The 17,080-nt window shown below is 40.4% G+C and overlaps 1 protein-coding gene across 9 annotated transcripts in view; it reads right to left on the bottom strand.

Moving 5' to 3' along the window:
• LOC306844069 (protein 4.1-like) overlaps nucleotides 1-17,080 on the bottom strand; it is a 104,094-nt gene that overhangs the window by 20,962 nt on the left and 66,052 nt on the right. For 3 of the 9 annotated variants that reach the window (XM_079375937.1, XM_079375934.1, XM_079375935.1), the window contains exons 12-14: nucleotides 11,698-11,870; nucleotides 6,012-6,097; nucleotides 579-638 (exon numbers count right to left, since the gene is read on the bottom strand). In XM_079375937.1, the coding sequence (XP_079232063.1) occupies nucleotides 579-638; nucleotides 6,012-6,097; nucleotides 11,698-11,870 (319 nt within the window). Of the gene's footprint in view, nucleotides 1-578; nucleotides 639-1,306; nucleotides 1,337-1,457; nucleotides 1,533-6,011; nucleotides 6,098-11,697; nucleotides 11,871-17,080 lie in introns of all 9 variants that reach the window. The other 6 variants (XM_079375932.1, XM_079375931.1, XM_079375933.1 and 3 more) reach the window with 5 other exon arrangements.

Below are 17,080 nucleotides of genomic sequence, written 5' to 3'. Positions count from 1 at the left end.
ATCCGTTTGCTTTTTATCAGGACCTCTTTTTTGACTCATCATGTGCCAAAAGGAATGAAAAATGCACTATTTACTACTAGTGTCTGGTGACAGCGATCACACACTTCAGCTTTACACACTGACATTTAGGCCACATTTTCCTGGAAACCACAAACCAAATCCAGTCTGTGTCTGTCTCAGGGCTTGGGAGCCGGGTGTCTTTGGCACTTACAGGGTCACCCCAGGATGAGTAAATCCATTTAGTTATAAAATCAAACGTAAACAATCACCACAACCGAAGCAGAAAGTCACCTGTCTGGTTAGGGAAATACTATTAGTGTTGTTATGAGAACCATTCCCACACAACATTTACACAAACGTTATCACATACATTCATTTCACCCGCAGACATGCACCCGCTTTAACATGCAGCACACACACACACACACACACACACTAATGCATGCACACAAAGCCTGAGAGAGGAAGAGTGAGAGGCAGCCCAGGACAGTAGCCAGAGAGGGGACACACGTCCACCATCCATTATGCTTTTGCTCTTTCTTTGTTTCTTTTTCATTGATTACAGATGACATACGAACCTCCAACATTAAATTGCTATGTCTGACATATATATTTTCCCCCTGCACTCTCAACTTGCTCTGTGGATTAAAAATGAGAACACATTTGAACAAAAAGGAAAAAGACAGATGGTAATGAACTGGAGTCAAATCTGATTAACTTCTCTGATGTTGCATAATGGTAAATGAAAGTCTGAGAGCACCAGCGAAAATGCTTCTAATGAGCAATTTTCATTGCAAATTATATTATCAGCATATCAATATGAGTGTTGAACTGAAAACGTTCTTGAATTTAAGCCAGCAGCTTCCAGTTTTAAATTGATCTTCAATCTCATATTCACTAGAGCACTAATGTGCTCTCAGACTTTCTGATGTGACTGTAGGCTGATCCAGTTCGGTTCATATATGACACTACTGATTTCCTGATCTGTATCAGGGTTCTTGGAAGCAACCAACCAACAGGCAAATCAGCATTTGATCACAAGTCAATCAATCTAGCACTGCTTAGCCAGTAAATCAGCAAATTAATCCAGAGAGCTCACGTGATTTGAGCCTAATTTGCAGTTAAATTACAGAACAAGCACAGGATAACAGCAAATAAAAACAATCAACCATCACCACAGCAAAGAAAGCCAAGATTCCACATCAAACAAGCATGATGCAAGAACCCATCACTTTCAATTGGACAAAAACATGAAATTAAAGACAGTGAATTACACCAATTTGCATCTCAAACAAAAGTGAAAGACCTTTCTCTCAGGAGCACCAGCGCCATCCGTCTGTTCATGCCGTCGGAGATAAAAGATGAAGATTAGTTCAAAACATGTCCTACAATACCTCTGGACTGTGTGCTAATTACATGAATGTGATTACAGATGCATGCTGGGAAGGTTAGCAGACCTCAAAGGCCGTTTCAGAGGTGATGGATGTGGCTGCATCCGCGTTTGGCTTCTCCATGACCTCCACCTGTGGACTCTAATTGGTGGAATAATGGACAAAATAGTCTGAAAAGGTGAAATGGATGATGGGAAGGCCTGAATCCCCAATCAAAGTGATAAGGAGCGAGCCCTGAGCTCTGGGACAGGTCTGAGTGAGATGCAGCTTTTCTGTTTGAGACTCTTATAAAATACCTGAAGGACTATAATGAACTCTATATATATAAATCTGCTGTTTACTGTAAGATTAAAGGGGTCATATGATGCAATTTCAAGTTTTCCTTTCTCTTTGGAGTGTTACAAGCTGTTCGTGCATATATAAAATCTGTAAAGTTGCAAAGACTAAAGTCTCAAACCCAAAGACAGATTCTTTATAAAAGTTAAGACTCGTCTACGCCTTCCTAAAACGCCTCATTCAAACGCCCCACAAATCTACGTTACTGTGTGGGAAGATTTGCATAACACTGCCCAAATGTTTACGCAAAGAAAGAAGGCGTAACTTTTGCATGTTTCCAAATATGGCAAGGGGCGTAACATTTCCGTCACACGCTTGAGGCATTCGGCCAATCACAACTCACTGGATAGCTGGCCAATCAGAGCACACCGTGCTTTTCAGAACGAAGAGCTTTGTAAAAATCAACGTGTTTCAGAAATACAGGGCAGAGAGGAGAAACAATAATGTATGTGGAAAATAATGTTTTTGAACCTTAAACCGCGTAAACACTGCATTAAACCAAATACACATAATAATGTTATTTTTATCATCGTCATATGACCCCTTTAAAGCTGGCCGAGTGGTTCGGGTATAATAAAACGTGGGGAAAGAGTTTTTTCAGACAGGATGTGGACTATAAATAGAGTCCCACTGGAATGCTGCTGATTTACACAGCTACAATCTGAGCGCAAGGACTAATCTGCATTTCACACTGAAAATCTGGCACTGGAAGGTGGAGTGGGAGAAAGAGCTATAGAGGCAAACAGCGACAAAATGCACACAGTAGCGATTAGGAGGTAGGCAGACAGGGAGGAAGGAACGGGGAGGTCAGGGGTCAGTTTAGGCGGCGGGGTCACACTGCATTTCCTCTGGAACGCTCGTCTCAGGCGTGACCTCCGCCGGCCTTAAGCGCGCCAGTGTTTTCGGCTCCAGATAGCACAGGGACAGGGCTAGAGGCAGCGCCAGCAACAGAGACAGCGCCACCGACTGGCAGGCGGAGAGGAAGACGGCGAAGATGAGCAGGAAGGAGGGCAGGAGGGAAGTGGAGGAGAGGGGCAGGTGACGGTGCAGTCCGGCGGGGAGCAGCAGAGCGGCGCAGTCCTCCGGCAGACAGGGCAGACTGATGCAGCCGTCCTCATCCAGAAGCCAGGGCAGACACAGACCCCTGCAGAAGCGGAGCACGGACAGACCCAGCCGGGGCAAGGCGGAGCGGGGCTCTTCGGACGCACCCTCGCCGCTGCTGGAGTCTTCGGCCGGCCAGCTCACAGGCTCAGAGTCTGGCTCGAAGTGGAGGTCAGGCTCCAGGCGGAGGTCGGGCTCGTCCTCGGAGATGTCAGACAACACGTCCAGCTCAGAGATGGTGTCGAGGGTGTGCGGCAGGGAGGAGAGGGTGGAGGAGGATGGGGAGAATGGGAACATGAAGAGAGACTGTGTGGGTGCAACGACAAAATGCAACGGAAGAGGAATGTGCATGGCAAAAAGACATGGTGGAGTGCGCGGGGAAAGAGAAGGGGAGAGAGAAACACAACATTAGTCAGTGAGCCGAGTCGAGGTTGGAGGGTGAGGGATGACACATTAGGAAAGACTCTAATATTTAGGGGTGTGCTAGTGTGTGTGTGGGCAAGCGTTAGACAACATAAGCTAGCAGAGTGTTGGTGCAGAAGCTCAGGGGGAGAGAGGAGGGCGTTTTCACACCAGGCTGTGGAGTCCAATCGATCTCGATTCGGTTTCTTCAGAGGCCGTGAAAGCAATTCTCAATGAGAGTGTAAAGGCTCGTTCACACAAAGCACGATAACTATAAAGATAAAGATATCGTTCTAAAAATTGTTCTCAATATTAAAGAATAGCAGAGGCCACACCACAACTATAACGATAAACGCACAGAGAAACAATATCTTTGGAATCACTTTCAGAAACATTTTTTTTGCAGCCGACGAACGATAAAAACATTAACACCCAATCAGAAACAATCCTGCTATAATGAGCTGGAGAATTTAAAGCGGCAGACGAGCGTGCGCTTAGAATAAACAGACGATATCGCTGGTGTGAACACTAATATCATTATCTTTATAGTTATCGTTCTTGGTGTGAACGGGCCTTAAGAGCGTCTGAGGTACGGCTCACTGTTGATTTAAAAGCAATCTGGACAAATTTGTGGAAGTAAGCAACTATTGACAGTGCATTACTTTAGTATAAAAATATTGTCGGCGCCAACAGCCTTGTGGGCAGCGCACCGACATACAGCGCAGTTGCACTATACTGCATTGCCACTAACACTGAATCTAAATTGAGCTGAATGACACTATTTTCTTCTGTAGAGCTGTTTCACAGCTGAATTTGAATGATAATTGATCAATTTTAAAACAGTAACACTGTTATTTTGCGGTTTATTAATGTGAAACAGTCTGTATTGTAGAATGTGAAACACATATAAAGCTGCTCATCGCCACAGAAACAGCCTTTAGTGAGCAGCTTGCATTTGATGCATCTTTTGCAAGTCCACTGTGCTCATCTGTGCTAAGTTTTGTTAGTAAAACTAATGGCATTATGACATCACAAGCTGTCAGAATTCAACTGTTTTGGTTGGGAACCACATTCAAGTCTTTTTGGGTCTGGTTCATGTGAACTCTAGTACAGCTCAGTCGGTATAAAAGTAATCTGGCCTAATTCGAACAAGTGAGCTGCAGAAGTAATTATGTGATTAGAGGTCGACCGATGTATCAGTTTTACCGATTAATCGGCACCGATAGTTGATTGTTGGAACAGAGTGCATTCACATAGTTCTCCATTAATTACATTATATTTGTCCCAAATCAATCTAGGCTGTAAAATTGTGTATTGTGCATTTTTCAGAGAACTGTCTTTCTGTGGCTCTAATAAAGTCTGTATGCTTTCTATAGAGAGCTGTAATATAGATAGAGCTTTATCTTTTCGTTTGCTCTTTTTTTAAACGCCAAACTCATCTGTCACATTGTTCATTCTTGAAGTAAACTTGCGTGTGGCTAACATATTTTGTTAGTTAATTAAGTGTTCTAAACAGAATCAAATAAAGTGTGAGTATACATACAATATTCATATGCCAGTAATTTCAATGCTATGGACTTTGTGCAGATAGTTAAAGATGATCATCTTTAAGCAGGAAATGTAACACTTTAAAATAAGAGTCCATTTGTAACATTAAGATGAATGAAAGCTGTTTAAGTACTGTTCCTCATTAGAGTGTGTTCATTTCAATATTTACCATTACTAATGCAGTTTTAAAGTTTCTTCTGTTAACAGTTAATAAACTATAAGCTAACTAATGATTAATATTAATATTTTTTATTAATTTACAAATTATGGTTCGGTATTGTTTTCATTCAGTAGCCATTTTAAAATGTATCAGTTGATTAATCTGTATCGGCCAGTGTGGTCCAACCTAGCTATCAGTATCGGTAAAATCCACTATTGATCGACCTCTAGATGTGATTTATTCTTTGAGTCACTTGCTTTACAACTGTGGCAGAAGCTACACAGGTGAACAAACCGCTGGTGGAGAGAAAGTGAACCAAGTGTGAAAACGCCCTGAGAGAAACACAGAGGCATCTGTCTGGATTCCAGTGTCCTAAATGAGCATAACTCAATCAGGAGCTCTTCAGTGGGCTGGACCTACATCATATCTAACGAACAGGCCGGTGACGAGCAGAGGGGTGCAATGTCGGTCGCCATGGAAACAGGCAATAACAGGCTAGATAACACTGTTATTGTCACAAAGCTGGCTTGTGTGCGTTTGAGGGCAGTTACACAGACAGGATGAAGTTCTCAAAGCGCTAACATCCTCCATTGGCTTGCGTGTGGGGCGCCTGTGAAAGACTCTCTTCATGTGAGAGCTGTAGGTTACAGCAGGAATGCCAGCGCTCCTTCAGGGCTCACGGACGCCATGAATACAGGCCTTTGACGGACGGAGAAATGTCACGTCAGGGTGGCAGACCGACTCGAAGCGTACAGGTCAGCTGGGGATGGAGGTTTCTCCGGGTATTGTTCAAGAACCGGACCGTGTGAGCCGTGTATGTATGTGTCTCCAAACAGAGGACGATCCCAGTGTATTACAAAACATTTACGCAGCATCATTCTAGGCTTAGCTTGAGTTATCATTTCAACAAATCAAACCAGAATCAATACAAAAAAATGGGGGAAAGATTAAACACTAAAAGTAGTATTTTCAAGCATCTGTACGTTTAACATCTGAGCAGGGGTAATAGCTAGTTATTGTTCCAGAGCACTTCCTGTAGAGATGAGGACTGTGATGAAGAGGGTCTTTCTCACCTTAGAGTCAGAGTTGAGCTCCAGAGCCGGGCCGTTCTCTCCAGCGCCTGCAGCTTGACTGTAATCACTCACGTTCACCACAGGAGCTGCCGCCACACACACACACACACACACACACACACACAGAGACAGTTAGCCGGTAGTCCTTATGTTCATATCTGTAAACAGTTCATGTCAGAAACCACTTAGCAAATCTGACATGTTTTATTTTCATTTAAAGTGAACAGTTGTGGGATTTTAAAATGTAGTTTTACACTATTTCCAAGTGACTAAACAAATGTAAGTACGAAAGGCATTCTCAAATTCATGTTTATTTTTCAATTCAATATTTCTCTCAAACTGTTACGTTGGTCAATTCTTTGATTGGTGACAAATTTTGAATTCAACTAGAAAAGAATCTACAGTAGAAACCGTGATCTCAGACACCACTGTATGGCCAAACATGCATATTTTTCATTAAATGTTTGGATTTTAAAAAATCATAATGTTTATTAAAAATCATAAACACCTCAGCTACAACAGGATGGCATACATTTTGTACTGAAAATAATAAATAATTCTAACCGATGCTCCCAAGACACTCACAAATCTGCTCTCTACTGCTCAAACTCAAGCCCTATTTACACCTGAACTGTTTTTCTCATGAGGACGTCTATAAAAATACATCAGCGTGGCACTCAGTGATAAAAATCATGCATTCAGATGTCAATTCATTTGTGGTAGAGGAGCAAGTTTTGTGATCATATGAACCAGAGAAAATGCTGCTCACATCAGTTACATGACTGTTATCTGTAAACAAAACATCTGTTACTGCTTAGACGATTAACTTTTTATTCAAAGAATCCTGAAAAAAGTATCACAGGTCCATAGAAATATGAAGCAGCAGAACAGTTTCAACACTGATAATAAATCAGTATATTAGAATGATTTCTGAAGGATCATGTGACTCTGAAGACTGAAGTAATGATGCTGAAAATACAGCTTTGATCACAGAAATAAATTATATTTTAAAGTATGTTAATTACATAAAAAAACGTTATTAGAAATTGCAATAATATTTCACAATATTACAGTTGTTTCTGTATTTTTAGATCAAATAAATACAGCCTTGATGAGCATAAGAGACTCAATTAAAAAACATAAAATCTTACTGATCCCAAACTTCTGAATGGCAGTGTACTAAAAAAATAAACATGGTAGTATGCAGTAAGCCAGTATTTCATTCCAAACACAGCCCAAACCTTAGCTGGGATTCTGAAGCCCCCGAGGTCAAATGACATTTACATCCAAAGATATCACTCTCACACACACACACACACACACATGTTGGGTTTCCATGTTTTATGGGGACATCCCATAGGCGTAATGGTTTTTATACTGTACAATCTGTATGTGCTATTGCCCTACACCAACCCTACACCTAAACTTAGCCCTCACAGGAAACATGCTGCATTTTTAGATTTTCAAAAAACTTTATGCTGTATGATTTATAAGCTTGTTTCCTCATGGGGACCAAAAAATGTCCCCACAAGATTAAGATTTACTGGTATTACTATCCTTGTGGGGACATTTGGTCCCCAGGACGTGATGAATACCAGGTGCACACACACACACACACACACACAATCTGGATATGGTTTATGTAAGCATTCTTATAGGAGTGTGTTCTAGTAAACCAGATGAGCACTACAGTCCACACTTCTGAATATAGAGTAATGTAGAGTACTAACACTCAAACATGCAGTATAACCCGTGAGATTCACAGCACTGCTCTCCATTAGGAACCTGTGAATAATGGATCAGACGGTACTAAGGAGGAACATGTGAGCGCTCCTCCCGCTCGGCATCGGCATAACCTGCTTTGAGCAGTGTGAAAGTAGGCTAATGTAGCCTGCGCTGCTGGGACGTCCGTTTCATCATGTCACGCTGTAGCAGAACTGGGCCACACACAGTTCCCCATGCATCCACCAGGGGGCGACCGCAACATCGTTAAAACACCACGACCCGTGACTGGATTCCCAGCAGGAGGAAAAACGGGGTCATTTTAATGGAGAGGAGCTGGGAAAGCAGATTCTCAGAAGCTTTCATACCGGCTGTGCATGAATTGATGCGGAGCATGAGTTTTACGTCCCGGCTCACAGGGATGATGTATTTTGTGTTATGATGGATTATTGAAGCACAATTCAGCCTGAGAGCATGAACACACTGCCCTCTAAACGAGGTGAATGCTGACCACGTGCTAACCAGTAAAAAATGAAAGGGTTAGACGCGCCAATACACAACCCCGAAAACAGAAAACACCTCCGACTCTGTTTGATTCTCCAGCATCACATCACACAAACATAAACCACCATGCTCACTGCTGGAAAGACTCGGGGCAGAAGAGAGACACTGCTCAGTAGTGACCAGAGCTGAAGCTATCTTTAGCCTAATCGCTCAGAATGTTGACCAAACCACTTCTTAAAGGAATGTTCTGAGTTTATAATATTGAAGCTCCACAGCGTGTGCTGCGTGATGCTGATCAGCAGAAAATAATTCACTCTTCCCCCAGTTTTAAAGGAATCATGATGAACCAAGAACCAACATGTTCTTGATGTTGACACACACATAAGAGGTTACTTTACAGTAAAAACATGCCACAAGTTTCAAAACTCTGTTTTCTGCCCTTCTAAAACATCTGGATTTGAAATCAAGAGAATGGTGATGTCACAATTTCTTCTCGACACGCCCCCTTAACATGTGTCATCATTGTCTGTTCTGAACGACTATATCTGTCCATCAATCATTAGATCATACTGCTGCTGGATAAAGATGTTGAGTAAGGCCGTCAAACTCAGACATTGTTGGTAAACCAGCATTTAACACTATTAAAACAGCAAGCACGAAAGCTGCAACCAAAACAAAAGTTTAACCTTTGGCAAATGAATGAGAAACAACAGTTCCTCAAACCTACTTAAGCTGCAGCATCTTTTGTAACACAAGTAACTACAGTACTTCAAAAACTAGGCTATATACTGAAAATGAAGCAAGCAAAAGCAGTTCCCACACTGAAAACAGACTGTTGCATCTTCTCTCTGGGACTCAAACATCACAGCGCTTGCCACCGTGAGCATCAAAACACAGACATGCTGTAAAGGAGGGCGTGGCTAGTGTGTCAAAGCTAGCCAATCACAGCAATGTTTCTGCAAGAGGAAACGCCCCTTAAAATTAAGCTTTTCTTTCCCCAAAGAGCAAAAATGAGGATGGAATTTTTTTTTTTTTTTTTTTTTTACAAATATTGGACCTTTTTTGGTGGGAAAACTGACCTTTATAAATGTAATATAAAAATCTGAAACGGCATTTTATGACTCCTGAAGTCATAAAATGACTCCTGAAGTCCATAAATGCTTGTATCAATTGCATTTTTTCGATATTTTTATGCAGTGTTTTGTTTGTGGAGTGTGCTCTGCTCTGACCCTGATCAGCTGCGTTTATCATGAACACATATAGCAGCCAGACGCTGATGCTGTCTGTGCTTCATTCTGCTCTGCCTATAAAACCCTCATTTCCTCTGAGCTCATCTCTCCTGCTCGCTCCACAGACAGGAAGCAGATGTCCCTCATTTCCTGTGTCTGTCCACGGCAGAGAGCCGGGACAATGCATGCACACGGACACAACAATACAACACAAGATCACCCCTCAGCCGAAAACATATCAGGAGAACAGCAGCTATGGACAAACCGCAGATAAACAAACCGGGGTTCATTCATACAGAGAGAAACAAACATGACAAACCAGAAGTGAACAACAAGCATAATAAATGCTGAAGCCCCGTTCACATGAGCGGTGATTTACTCACTGCAGGTCATGGAGCGGTCATTCATCATGCTTTAAGTCTGTATGGAGCACGCGCTTTCAGTTTAGAGTTCAAGCGTCCATTGTCCAACTGAATTAAGCTGTTTTTATATCATTAAGAAAAGCAAAATGACGGTGGGGCCGGAGTTTAACTCTGAAACTGACCTCAAAGAAACCCATCTGCATTTTTACATATGAATTATTTAGTGTTTATTAATCTGTCTTCTTCGTGGGGACTGCTGCAGCTGATTTCAGCTTTACCATCCTAGTAAGGACATTTGGACCTTTATAATGTAGGTTAAACTAGTACACACACACACGTTTGTTTTTGTGAAAAGTGGGGACTCTCCATAGGCGTAATGGTTTTTATACTGAACAAACTGTGTGTGCTATTGCCCTACCCCTAAACTTAGCCTCACAGGAGACTGTGCATTTCTACTTTCCCCAAAAAACCTCACTCTGTATGATTTATGAGTGTTTTGAAAAGTGGGGACATGGGGCAATGTCCTCATAAGTCACCTTCACTTTGTAATACCTGTGTCATACCGGTGTCATTATACACATTTATGTCCTCATTTGTCACAAAAAACGCGAGCACACACACACACACACACACAGAGAGAGAGAGACCTCAGCTGAATGGCCTCATTCACCGCTGGGAGATTTCCTGCAGATAAAGAGTTCATAGCTTGGAAGCTCACGGCCCGGGGAAGAGTTCACTGACAAACACGCTGAATCACGCCTGCTGCTTGTTTTCTGTCACGCTTGTTTTCTGCTCCTCTGAGGGTACAGATGAGATTTGGGCATGCGGTACTGAAAAAAACAGGCGCTGTGCCTCAGTGCCTTTCTAAGTGCCGACACTGACTGGAGACCAAAGAGTTTGTGGGAGCAGATAAGACTTCCTGTGTGTGTTTGTGTAAGGGCAGTGGCAAGCGAACACACACACACACACACACACACAGCTTTTTAATTTCACAACTATGACCATTGCTTTCAAACTCCTGTATATGCGGTTTCCTTTTTACAACTACATTGACCATTATAGCAATTACAGACATTTCTGTTGAACACCAATCAGATGTTTTAATCAGTCTGGAGGCAAACACTAGAGGCTTTGGTTTAGCATGTCTCAACTAACAACACAAACGCATAGTAAAAAAGATACTCACTGATTATAATGAAGTGATTTTAAAGGGAACGCTCCTTTCTCGCTTTGTCTTATTTTTCATGCTACTAGCTACTTACTGCAAAGGACTGGCAACTGGATTTAAATGCAAGATTGAATACAAAACGTTTTGTCGCAACAAGCACAGCTTTCTGGTAAGGAAGATTGCACTTTGTATAATTTTCAGATTTTTATATTTCATATTGTTGCATTGGTACAGTGGTACCTTTACTTCAAAATGATTTTAAATGTTACTTTTTAGTTTGGTTATTCTGTAAAAAAACAGTAAGAGATTACTACAGTATGTCTAGATTTTTTTTAAACAACTAGTCCTGAAAAATGTGTATGTACTTTGTAACAATAACTGTTGTCTGGGACAAAAATAAATAAATAAATAAATCACCTTTTAAAATTTTAAAAGTATTATATATCATCAAGACTTGGGGGAAAATAGAGAGATAAATTTCCAGCTCATATTTCCAATTTCAATTAAATGTCACATGTCAAGAAAACGTGGATTTCACATGAATGTTGTTCTGATCAGCCTGACACAACCACACAGACTTGACCGATGAATGGGGATGTCATGTAGAACCGTTTCATATAGTAATGCAGAACTCATACTTCAGCTAGAAACAAGAGCTAGTGTTACTGTGACACACAGACAGAGCAAATGAGGTGCGATACCTCCATCAAGACTGCGAGAGATGCGTTTACTGGAGGTGCGCTGGAAGTAGGGTGCGGGCCGGTCGATGAGGGAGCTGGCCTGTCGCGTCTGCGTCTGCGTTCTGCCGCTGTAGCGGAACTTGGAGCCCAGAGTCAGGAACTTGGTCTTGGTGGGCTGTTCAGGAGAAACCAACCTGTGAACAGAGACAGACAGCAGCGCTCAGAGGACACACACTACACACACAGATGGTATCTACTTGTGCTCGGATGTCCATTACGTCTTTCTTTCCAAATCATCAAGTCGTGACGTGATCTATTACCGATATTAGATGTGACAGAAAAGACAACTGACAGCTGGTAAAGGGGTTTTATTGCTAAAAAAAAAATATTATATATTAGAAATATAACGAATGGTGGAATGACCTGCCCAATCAATCTTCAAGAAACAGCTAAAACACATCTCTTCCATCTTTATTTGACCCTCTAACTCTAGCACTCTCTATTCTAATTATATTTTATCTATCTGTCTTCTTTTAATTAAAAATAAAAAACAAAAAAAACACCTATTTGACCCTCTATCAATTGCATATTTATTCTCTAACTTTTCTTGTAAAACTAACACTACTTTCTTTTTTCTATTCTATCTACTTGTTTCTTCTAAAAAAAAAAAAAAAAAAAAAAAAAAACACACTAGGTTTCTTTTTTCTATATTCTATCTACCTCGTTTTCTAAAAAAACACTTTCTGTGTGTACTGCGTTAGGCTAACCAAGACTTGTCATAGCACTTGCATGCTGTTGCTCTTTAGTTGGTTTTGATGGCTTCTCATGTCCTCATTTGTAAGTCACTTTGGATAAAAGCGTCTGCTAAATGGCTAAATGTAAATATATAATATAAAGATATATTAGCTCATGCAGGTTTAGTATGACTTTTCTTTCATGTGTTGGTCTTGTAACGTGGGGCTGATAGATTCAGTAGATAATGTCATTTTACAGTACATGTACTGTAATAATAAAAGTACTGCATAATGTAAGGTAACTACGTTTAGGTTTACGGGTAGGTTCAGAATTAGTACCTAGTTAATACCCAGTTTTTTGTAAACACTATAATAAGTACTGTACATAGTATATACTAGGGGTGTGCCCGAAGCCGAATACCTTGTTCGGAAAGGCACGGATAATGGCTTCAAAACGAATAACGAATTCATCCGAATAACAGAAAAACATATTCGGCAGACACAATCACATGTTTGCTGGAACAGCACTGCATTAGTGAGTCTGCGATTGTTAAGATTTGTGCAATAATAATGGCTACTGCTTTGATAGTTTGACACAGTTTCATACAGATAATATCATGCAGATCATTGCGTTTGTCTAACGAATGTGGTCTCCTCAGCAGGGGCGCCGTAAGGGGGGGGGGATAGGACGATTCTAAGGGCTTCGGCCAATATTCACATCATAGTTCAGACGCGGGCCGGGCCTCGGGCCTGTTTTAGGCTTCTCCTTATTTTTATATTTTAGACATCCATCATTTAGTGATGAAAAAATTGCCGCGCTGGAAACAACACGAGAGCATGCCGCGACTGAGAGCGGCTCGACGGTGTTTAGAGTCCCGCAGCAGCAGAGAGCCATCAGCAGATGAAGAGTTCTGCTTCAAATACACGCAATAAAGCTTTCCGTAAAGCCCCAGCAGAAGCAATTACCATCAATGTGTCCGGGCGGAATAGTAAGAAGATATTTGAATCTACTAATAAACAAGTGTTTTCTGTGTCAGTGTCGCAAAGATGAAGATGATGATCCTGACTCCCATCTCCTCATTAGATGTGCCTTTAGAGAGAAATGCATTTAATTTAATAACATTTAATTATACAAGACGAAGAAAAGCGATGTTTGGTTAAGGCTTTTGGAGGGTCCAAATAATTTGTTGTGCTCTGTTGATAAAATACTCGTAAATTGTACACAAAGTTTCACTGGAAAACAAGAATAAAGTTATTGTTCTCTTTTGATCAACATTTTCTGTAGTTTTAAATAGAACATATTTACAAAGTCATAATTATAATAAAAAATAATACTTTCTTTAGTTAGCCTATACAATGCATATTTGTTAAATGAAAACTACGAATCAAACAGATTTGCTTTTAAAATGGTATTTCCATGTAATTTGACGAACTTCCGGTTTAACCCACGCCCACTTCCGGATCCATCCGAATACAGATACAGATACAAATAATTCTGAGATTGTCACAGATACAAATACAGATACAAATAATGGCTCCGCTGCACATCCCTAGTATATACATGCAGATCGGGACTAAAATAAAGAGCTATTGATAATGTTGATTGAGATCACTGAATCATTACGTCAATGAATTGCATTCAGTTACAAGCAAAACAATCTGTGACAAATGTTTACATTGGCAAAAGTGATAAAGTACAGGAATCTGTAATGACCGACAACTTTATTCATTAACACTTTAACCTTCAAGCCCATTTAGGGCCTCGCAGGTGAAAATAACCTACCTGAATTAAAATGGTAACAGTTTGTGACAAAGTGTGCTTACACAAACAAATTAGGTATCTTTGGAAAGAAGAGACTCTGGGCTTTACTATCTATCATCCAGAGTTGATAATGCTCAAAAAGATAAAAAGTTATAGACACTGACGTGCCTTGAAAAATATTTTTCCACACTGAATGTTTTTTTATTTCATATACAAATACATGAAATAAGTCCTGGAGCAATCCAGAAAAGTAATGGATCGAAAGCCATGTGTCTCATCAGTTCATATTTCAAATTTGAAGAAGATACCATGAAAAATGAGATTCCTGCAATATTTTTTCTGAAACTATTTATAGTCCCCCCACCCCCCTGTTTGAGGAAAAATAACCACCAAATGGATTGCAGAATTATACAAGCTATTTTAGTCATTATACATGTTCCTGCATAGTTTTTCAATTATAAAATAATAGACAGATTTATTTGAGCACTAAAAAATACAAAAATAATTATTTGAGTAATAAAAAAGGAAAAAAAATAGAAAAAAATGCTTTGTATATAGTATGTATACTGAAGTATTCTTCGTTATTCGTTATTACAATGATAAATATCACTGCCAGACGTGAAGTGATATTGCCAGACATGGTCATAGAGTCAGTAAACACACGCTGATGTGCTTCCATTCAGATTATAATCAAACAGATGGGCCATATAATCAATAATAGCTGATCAATGAATCACAATGATAGCCGTCATAGAGTCGCTAATAAACACGCTGATGTGCGTCCATACAGATTATAATCATGCAGACACGGCCACATTCCCCACACAATACACACACACACATATAAAAAATGTAGAAGAAAAAAAAAACAGTTTTTTATGGATAAAGCAGATCGCTAAGTTATGCCCCGCTCAGATGACAGCGTGCGTCACAGAAGCGTCACTGCCGGCAGGAGGGAGCGCCAAATTCAAATAATCTATATTCCGCTTTTCTGAGACTTTTTTTTCCGTAGACGGTCTCATTATGTTTGTAAGACCGTATTCTACAAAATCGTTTTGTTTTTTTACCACCAAGACGCTGTTTTTGAGCGTAATTTATTCCATAACGGACGCGAACAATAACTCTCTGAAGAAATGAAACGTAAACAAAGGAATATTCATCCTTATTACAACGTTATTGTTTCGCTGGACTAAAAGTGCTCGCTGGGATGTTTTTCTGTGGACCCTTACCTCTCTAACTAAACTGGGATTTCAGCAGTGGACGCGTTTGTGGCTCGTTATTACAATGATAAAGGTACGTACGGCTTTTTTACTCTGCGTGTTTGGATGTGTACTGCTTACACAAATGTAGCAAATTTGTGCCACTCATTCCTTATAAGCTTTCCATCGAAAAACAGCGATCTGTCGTCGATGCTTGAGGCTTAGACCCTCAGAATGATATAGAGTTTGACAAGATTAACTTTGTCCCGTTTCATTTATTCTATTAGAAAACAATGACACATGCAAACAAAGAGCGTTCAGTGCGAGGTCGCTCTGGTGCAGGCTAACAGGTTAAAACTGGTATCATATCAGGTCAAAATGTCCTAACCACTGCATCCCTACTGCTGTTAGAAGTGCATGAGCGTTAAACATTTCCCATCTTTTGCACACAGTGATGGACGAGTCCAAATTAAGGACAGCATGTCCCAGATGATCAGCATCTCCAGTTTAGTTGACAATTATCCAGAACATTCCTTCAAGTCTGTCCTGTTCTCCTCCTCAGGTGTTGGTGGGAGTTTGAAGACAGAACAGATGCATAACGTGTCAGTAAGAAGAAAAGCACTCTGAGAACAAAGTGTTATAAACTGAGGAAAAGGAGGAAGGTTGACTCAGACAAAGTGCATCAGCATGTGTTTGAGAGTTTGATGTGTGTGTGTGTGTGTGTGTGTGTGTGTGTGTGTGTGTGTGAATTATCTGTGCCAAAATCACAGCAGCTCCAGACTGCAGTCAGTGTGTTTGAGTTACAGACCAGCATACAAATCATCCCATCATGCCCACTGAAATGAAGACAGACAGGTAAATGCTCTGGCTCTCTGATTCTCGTGTTCTGTAATACATCACATTGCTCCTCACAGCATAGAGCTCAATGATGTGCTCAACAGTGTTTGGCAGCAGCGTCTCTACTAATAGTGAACCTGTTAGTTTATCTGCTTCAAGAACAGTGCCGCTGTTACATTGCTAGTGAATAATGACGTAGCTTTTAACTTGCTAAACTATTTTACTGATAAAATAATCATGTCCGTACTGTGTTTGAGTGGGAGAGAGAAGTTGCTTTCTATACATAATAAAACCTAATTTTGTGGCAAAAACATGGAAATAATTTGTTTTTATCCTATTGTTTACTATATTGTTTACTTGGTCAGTGTCATTGTGGAATTGTGGTTCTTTTGCTGTTTTAGAGTGTAAGGACCTTTGAAATGACAAATCATTTGTCGAAGTGATATGGATTATGTAATGTATGGAACTACTTGTTAGTCGTTTAGTCTGAAAATAATTGCACACCTTTGAACATTCGTCAACCAATGAGATTCAAGCATTCAACGACCCTGTAGTGTTAACTGCACCAAAAATATTCGGGTAAAACAGGTGCAAAAAAAATATAAACTTTAGAAAGCAGTGACGTTTAATTAGTGTTTCTCTGATGTCATGTTTTGAGAGTGTCAGTGTCATGCACACTGTGGATAAACTACAACAAGGGAACACGTCAGCTGAGGGATGCTTTCGCTGGTTGACAATCAGTTTCTCAATTTTAATTGATTCTCACTTTGATGAACAAAGATCTTTCAGTTGATGCTGTTTTCTGCTTATGCATGAACAAAACTCCACTAAACATTGTGTAGCACATCTGCCAGTCAATAATCACAATAAGC

This window comes from Barbus barbus (assembly GCF_936440315.1).
Source record: "Barbus barbus genome assembly, chromosome: 24".
NCBI classification, from domain to species: domain Eukaryota; kingdom Metazoa; phylum Chordata; class Actinopteri; order Cypriniformes; family Cyprinidae; genus Barbus; species Barbus barbus.
The sequence above is the reverse complement of the archived record's forward strand: the minus strand, read 5'-3'. Positions and strand labels throughout refer to the sequence as shown.